At 39.3% G+C, this 7,567-nt stretch overlaps 1 protein-coding gene across 1 annotated transcript; it reads left to right on the top strand.

The window, feature by feature from the left end:
• The first annotated feature begins 4,672 nt into the window (after nt 1-4,672).
• LOC139868633 (uncharacterized) lies at nt 4,673-5,656 on the top strand. Its single transcript, XM_071856965.1, has one exon. The coding sequence runs from the start codon at nt 4,673-4,675 to the stop codon at nt 5,654-5,656; it is 984 nt and encodes a 327-aa protein (XP_071713066.1).
• The last annotated feature ends 1,911 nt before the right edge of the window (nt 5,657-7,567 follow it).

Genomic DNA, 7,567 nt, shown 5'->3' with positions numbered 1-7,567 from the left:
GGAGTTCTGGACGCAAGCCGATTTGTCAGATTTGCGTTATGACTTGTGAAATTTGCAACAAGGATCTATGAATTTGAATACTCTCAAGATGACCTTTATGGCGAAGGCTCGTTTTTACCCGGAGTATAAAGGACGAGATAGTTTGTTGATGGGAGATTTCTATCGAACTTTGAATGATGATTTGCGGAGCAAGATTAGTCTTGGTCAAGTGAACTCGTTTGCGAAGTTATTCGCCATGGCTAGGGGTTTCGAATCGTATTCGCAATCGAAGGTTAGTGAACCTTTAAGTAAGAGAAGGGTTGTTTCGTATAACGCTCCAAGTAAGAGGACTAAGGGTGCAAGTGTGAGCATGGGTGGTATACGGACGAGTATATCAGATTCTAGTGCGTCTAGGTGTTACAATTGTGGCATGAGGGGTCACAAGTCTTGGGAATGTTCGGTGCCAAAGGGCGATGGCACATTGTGCTTTAATTGCCAAGAAGAAGGACATCGCAAGTCGGAGTGTCCCGAGTTAGCGGGGACGGGTGTGACGAGAAGACGTTAAGGTACTTTTCATTTTAATAAATATGTCATTTGATTATTTATTATGTGCCGACGAGTTCGGGTTTGTTAAATTCCTTGTGTTGAGCATAGTATTGTTATGGGTGACGTTCCTAATGGAATTACCCTACGGTGACGTTTTGATTGATGGGCGAAGGGGGTAAGACTTGGTGCAACCAAGCATTCCTTAGTATTCGAGAAATGTTTCTACCGAGCCATAGGTATGGGCTTTAGTGGTCGATTGTTAAGCGCGTGTTGCTCTCGTGTTGAAGTTGATAAACCATGAGGTTCGACGGGTGGATAAAACCCTAAAGATCGAGTGTTTGATCTCGATGTATGTTGGTAATGGAGTCTACGTGATGCGATGTTAGGTGCCTCTTTCATACCTACTAGCGTGGTATTCGACTACGATGGTGTTGCGGTTACATTGTACTTAGGGTACCGGAGAGAAACCCCTAGGTACATGAGTGACTAGGTGGAAATTTGACAAGCTAGAGCAATCGGAGGATTACAAGACTAAAGTTTGTGTAATTGTAGTAAACTCTTTGTTCGAAGTGTTTAAGGATAGGTTAAAATCCTTCGTGTGCTCAAGGCTGGAGCAAGGTATTGTGATGTGGTTATGGAACGGAGTTCTAAGTGGGGGAGTTTGAACTCTCGCACGAAGATGTTCTAGTGTATTGATATTGGACGATGATCGTATGGATTTGGAGCTAGCGTTGAGACCTACGTTGGTCGATTGTGGTAAAAGTACGATTTGGAATAAATTGTACTTATGGTTTTGGATTTAAATTATCACCGAGGTGGTAATATGGTGAATCTCATTTAGAGATAATGGACGTGTTTGACGAGCAAGTGAGATCCCTCAGTTATGGGATGTGCGTTTCGGATTCTCTTCTAGAGAATTATTGTTTAGTGCCTATGTGCGATATGGGCGGTTCTTGCTCGATTGTGTTGGGATTGTGTACGCGTACGTATGATGCGCGTATGTGTATGATGGATTTACTTGGGTGGGTTAGTCGCGGTGTTAAGGCACCACCTTGGGGTTAGTGTTACGCGGTGTTAAGTACACTAATGGATATTTGTTTGGGGTGGATGGTTAGTGTAGTCCGTTAGGATTCACTATGGTGTAGCAGTGCGCGATGTTATACTACTTGTTGTGGTTATGCCATAGTCGTTTTAGGCACTATCGGTTTTAGCTGTTTGCTTATGATGTTACTTGGTCGTTTTGCGCACTACAAGGGATTTTTAGTGATAAGTGTTATCCGTAAGGATTCATTTTGTTCGGTCTTCATCGTTCGGGTTGTTGACCTTAGGTTGAGACTTGGTTACTTTTAGCATTGTACTTGGCAAGGGTACGCTAAGGGATTGATATCTCGGTAAGAGATTGGTTGAGTTTTTCCCGATGTGAGGGATTGAGAAAGTTTTAGTGCTCGGATTTGTGGATTTGATAAATCGCGGATGACGATTTAGTGTTAAAGGTGATTCGTTGGGAAGAATCGCCTAGAGAAATTGGAAGAAACGCGTGATGTTTCCATGTATGCTAAACGTTTGTAGTAGTTTTCGGATGATTTGTGCATTGCATGTCTCGAAATGTGTGCACATGTGTATTTGGTAAATGGAATGATCATCGAGTTAATGATTCATGTGGTAGAAGTCGTATTGGAACGTGTGTCAAGGGACTATAGAGTGTGGGCCGTGCGATTAAGTGGCGCAGATCGCGAGGACACGATCATGTTTAAGTGGGGGAGAGTTGTAAGACCCTGTTCCTGTTTCAGTTGAATGGGACGCCGTCCAAGTTTTGGGACGCCGTCCAGTAAAGAAGTGTTGGACGCCGTCCAATATGTGGGATGCCGTCCAAAGTGTCTGACGGGCTAGCTGTGTAATTTTAAGATTTTAAAAGGGATATGTTGGTCTTTTCACTTGGTGGCCGGTTTTAAGCCACAAAAGAGCAAGGTTGAGCTCATTCAACCTTATTCTCACCTAACTTATCCTCTCATCTTCAACCTCAAGTTCTAGAGAGAGAGAAGAGTGAGAAAGCTTGAGAAAAGGAAGAAGAAGCTTGAATCGATCAAAATCTTTGGTTTTAAAGTTGTTCATCTCGCTCCTAGCTACGTTTTGGTTGTTGTGGTAAGTTCTAACTCCGAATTTCATTTGTTAGATTTGATATTCAAGTTAGGGTTTTAGCTTGTTGTATAACGGTTGAACGGTATGCTTAGATTGCTAGTATTATACTTGGATGCTCCGGTATGTGCTATTATTTGTTTGTATGGCGTATCCATTTTATTCATATATATGTATGTAGTATATTCTTACTCACTAAACGTTAGCTTACCCTCTCGTTGTTTACATTTTTATAGATTTACATGGAGGCGGTGGCTCGGGTAAGCGTGGGGGCTAGTGAACTTGCGTAGTTTGCTTTAGGAGACTTACTTTTGGATTTGATTAGGATTAGGTAGCGTATCCTCAATCACCATGCTCGGTCTATGTTTTGAATTGAACTAAATGGGTCGAAATGGCCACTTGTCGTAATTTGGGTCAATGTGGGCCCGGTGTTGTAAAACACGATTTTATTGTGGAATTCTCTTAGTTTTAATTATTATAACACGTTGTGAAAACCGTTTCGTCTAAAAGTGTCGGGAAGCGAGTTTTTCGTTCGCGTAAGTTGGACTCCGGGGACAGCCCCTGGCAGTTCATTTGGACGCCGTCCCATTTGCTTGGACGCCGTCCTGCCCTTCACAACTGGACGCCGTCCAGATGCACTGAATAAGAAAAAAAAAATTAAGGCGTATTTTTGGTCGGATAACGGGTTGGGTCGTTACACGGTTCTAAAATAATAAACCTGTCAGCACGTTGAGGAAGGTAAATGGTGAACTTGAAGCATCCAAATCTTGTGGTGATTCAACGAAATATAAGATGGACATCGGAGAAGGAAAACCCCGGGGAAAAGGAAGGACCGCCAAGGGAAGATCAGAACGAAAAACAATGGAGCCCATAAATATGTTTAGTAGATTCTTCTAATGAAAGTCCTTACGAGTTTTGTTAAAGTGCAAAAAACACTTATACTTTTTTATTACTGCCTTGTAAAAGTTGACATTAACCCATTTATACAACATATTAATGGTCATTAAAAGTGCTCTCAGTACCACCCTAGGCACCGCCGTGACCACTGTTGTAAAAAAACCCGTTTAATTTCTGACTAATCCCCGACTACTCATTTTAAAGAGCAGTCTGTTCCCTTTTTTTTTTTTCAAAATCCGTATAAGACCATTCCCATCGGCAAGTGATGGGGAATGTCTTCATCAACTTCGTGGGAGGGCGCCGACGGCAATGGTGCCGCCCTCGGCCGCCCTCCACCGCCCTCGCCTATTTCGCCCTGGAATTTTTCATCGATAAGCATATTCGAGAACGAAGGAAGTGTGTGATTGTGGCTGTTTAAACGGCTATATAGCCGTTGTAATATTTTTTTTTCAATACCTCCAATATATATATATATATATATATATATATATATATATATATATATATATATATATATATATATATATATATATATATATATATATATATATATATATATATACTATCCCCATATAAACATACATCACACTTTTACTCTCATCCTACACTAATATATATCACACTTTTAAACCCTCAATATTACTAAAAAAATCACTAAAAATGGGTCCAAAATTGGATAGTCTCACAAAATATGCAAAAGATGCTGCGAGTTCGGATTTTGGTAATGTCGCACTCAATCTGCTGGATATGATAGATCTAGAAGAAGAAGAAGAAGAAATCGTCGAACCGATCCCAAGAGCGCCTAGAAGATTTTTATATAGAAATCGAGAGGGAACCGGTTTGCGCTTATGGAATGATTATTTTTCAGATAATCCCACTTTTCCCGGGGATTATTTTCGCAGACGTTATAGAATGAGTCGGCCACTCTTCATACGCATTTGCCAAGGTATAATTAATTATTCTCAAGAACCCTAGTCCGGATTATTTTTTATATTTTTATCAAAGGCGGGATGCTACCGGGTTGCTTGGTTTCAATATTTTTCAAAAATGCACATCCGCTATACGACAATTAGCGTACAGTACTGCATCTGATGCTTTTGATGAGTAGTTACATATGGGTCAACAAACATCATACGAATGTTTGAATAATTTTTGTAAAAGTGTATTTCATTTGTATGCTATTGAATATTTGCGAAAATCGACTCCACAAGACGTACAACGTCTTATAACTGCGCATGCTGAAGTACACGGTTTTCCGGGCATGTTGGGTAGTCTAGATTGCATGCATTGGGCATGGAAAAACTGCCCATATAGATACAAAGGTCATTATACAAGAGGCGATCATGGATACCCAACAATCATGTTAGAAGCGGTTGCATCGTATGACTTATGGATTTGGCACGCTTATTTTGGACCCGCCGATTCAAACAATGACATCAATGTGCTTAATCAATCCGATTTATTTAACGACCTACTTCAAGATAATGCACCTGCGTGTAATTTTTCGGTTAGTGGGTGTAATTTCACTAAAGGTTATTATTTAACCGATGGGATATATCCTGAATGGGCGACTTTGGTTAAGTCTTTCAAAAGTCCACCTACCCCTGAATGTGCAAAATTTAAAAGGTTCCAAGAAGCTGCCCGAAAAGATATTGAACGGGCCTTCAGAGTGCTTCAAGGTCGTTGGGCAATAATTAAAAACCCTTCCCGACAATTCTGTGTTGAAAGAATCCGAAGAATTATGCACACTTGTGTTATGTTACACAACATGATCACCGAGGACAACGGAAGGGCAATGTGTGACCTTGAAGAAAACTATAGGCCCTCTCGTCGTACAAGGAGATCAATTGAAGAAAGGGTTCAAGCGCACATTCGGGTTAATAAAGAATTGCGAGATTCCACCATTCATCATCTACTACGACAAAAGCTCATCGAACACATTTGGAATCTTCCTGCAAATTTTCGTGTTAGACACGTACCACAAGTTGGGCCTTCCGGTACAACCGCCAATGATGATGAAGACGAGGACGAGGACTACGAAGAAGACGAAGACGAGGACAACGAAGAAGACGAAGACTGTTACAACGATGATGAGTAGTTTAATAGTGTTTTTTTATGTAATTTTTAATTTATGTTCAAGTTTATGTCGTTTTCCTTTTAAAAAAATGTAACCGTATTAACCTTTGTTGTTTAATAAATGTGATGTTCAAAAACAATTTTTTATTTGTTATATAATAATAATAATAATAATAATAATAATAATAATAATAATAATAATAATAATAATAATAATAATAATACTAATAAAAAATTGAGGAAGTATGTCATGGTTAGCAATGGTGTGTTATGCGAGTGTTATGGAAGGAAGTGGTGAGAAATGAGGAGAGAGAAAGCTGATGTGGCAGTGAGGAAATGCCCATGACGGCGCCATGGTTGGAATTGGTCTAATTAATCGGTCAACGTAGATTGATGAGTCAAAATCGAATTTGATAATCAAAGTCGGTCAAAGTCAAAATTGGTCAATATTTTAACATGAATTTGAACTGAAACTTTAGAGTTTTTGAAAAAGATTAATAATTTTAGACAATTATGTTAAAATTTATGTTTATGATATTCTTGTATATTTACTCAAATAATTTTTGAAATTTAATATGTAAAACTTCAAAGTACAATCCGATTAATCCCCGAATTGCCAATTAATCCTTTCAAAGTTCCGACCGATCAATCTCCGAATAGTGAATTTTACAATCTTGGTCGTGATCATCGCCCTGAGGGCGCTGATGGCACTAAACCGCCCTGGTTTCTTTCTTTCTCACGCCCAATGAAGGGCGGATGTCATGCAATGTTTTAATTATAAAAAACTTGTACAATTACCTTTTATATTTGTACATTGACATAAAGTGGGTTTCAATTTATTTGAGGAATTATGTCAGGGTTGAGAGTGTTTTGTCCTAAGTTAGTTATAGTAAGAAAGTGTTGATGTGACGCTGATATGACAGCTAGTCCTCGCTTGTCATGGTTGGGAGCCCTATAAGTACAACCATATAATATCAACTTCAATTACAAAAAAAACACAATTTCAAGGTTGGTGGTCCAGCGGTTGGTGGCCTGCTTCCTTTAGGGGAGGTCAGGAGTTCGACCCCCGTTGGCTACATATTAAAAACACAATTTCATCCCTGCCATGAAGTATCCACCCATGGCACCTTTCCCATATCGTTTGGGGGTAAAGGGGAGGGGGTTTTACTTGGCCGTGCCCTTGGATCGGTTTCAAGGTTTCCTCCGGGCAGCGATGGGGGCGGGGTTATTATCGCTGCATCGGCATAGTCGAAACGGGAGATGATCGCAACGAGTGGTAAAGTCCCCCTCGGGTGATCCCAATCGCTGTTAAAAAAAAAAACTTCAATTACAAAAAACCTTTAAAAATTCATTTTTCTAGTTTAGTTTTATTATTTCAATACTTTATTATAATTAGAAATCATAATCATAATTATAATAATTGTATTAGTGCATTCCTTCAAGCTTCCTTTCATTGCACTCGCAACGACAAAGAAGTGAGGTTCATTTTTCTTTGAAAGTCGATGGAAATTTCCAAAAGGTATCACTTTTAATTGCTTTACTATGGTATAAAACGCACTTCCTCCGTTGTCAAGTTTCATCACGTAAATTTTCCTCAAGATTAAAAATTCAAAGTACTTTTACCAATCACATACTCAACTAGATCAGTTCAAATGTCACTCACAACGCCTGTATATAAAAACACAAACCAAAACCGTCATGAAACGATCCACAACAATACCAACGACAACGAATATCATATGTTCCCTTATTACTTCCTAATCATGATGCCTAACACGATTAGGTTATTTGTTAAAAAAGGGTACCACCAAAACGAATATTCATTAGTTTTAAGTTTTTTATTAGTTTTTTCGGCCATCTTATTGTTCGAATACTGCCTGTCCAAGTACCACTCTATGCCTAAAAATGAGAAAAAGAGTAAGAAATTTTGGTT

The sequence above is a fragment of the Rutidosis leptorrhynchoides genome, chromosome 9 (genome assembly GCF_046630445.1).
Source record: "Rutidosis leptorrhynchoides isolate AG116_Rl617_1_P2 chromosome 9, CSIRO_AGI_Rlap_v1, whole genome shotgun sequence".
NCBI lineage: Eukaryota > Viridiplantae > Streptophyta > Magnoliopsida > Asterales > Asteraceae > Rutidosis > Rutidosis leptorrhynchoides.
The sequence above is the reverse complement of the archived record's forward strand: the minus strand, read 5'-3'. Positions and strand labels throughout refer to the sequence as shown.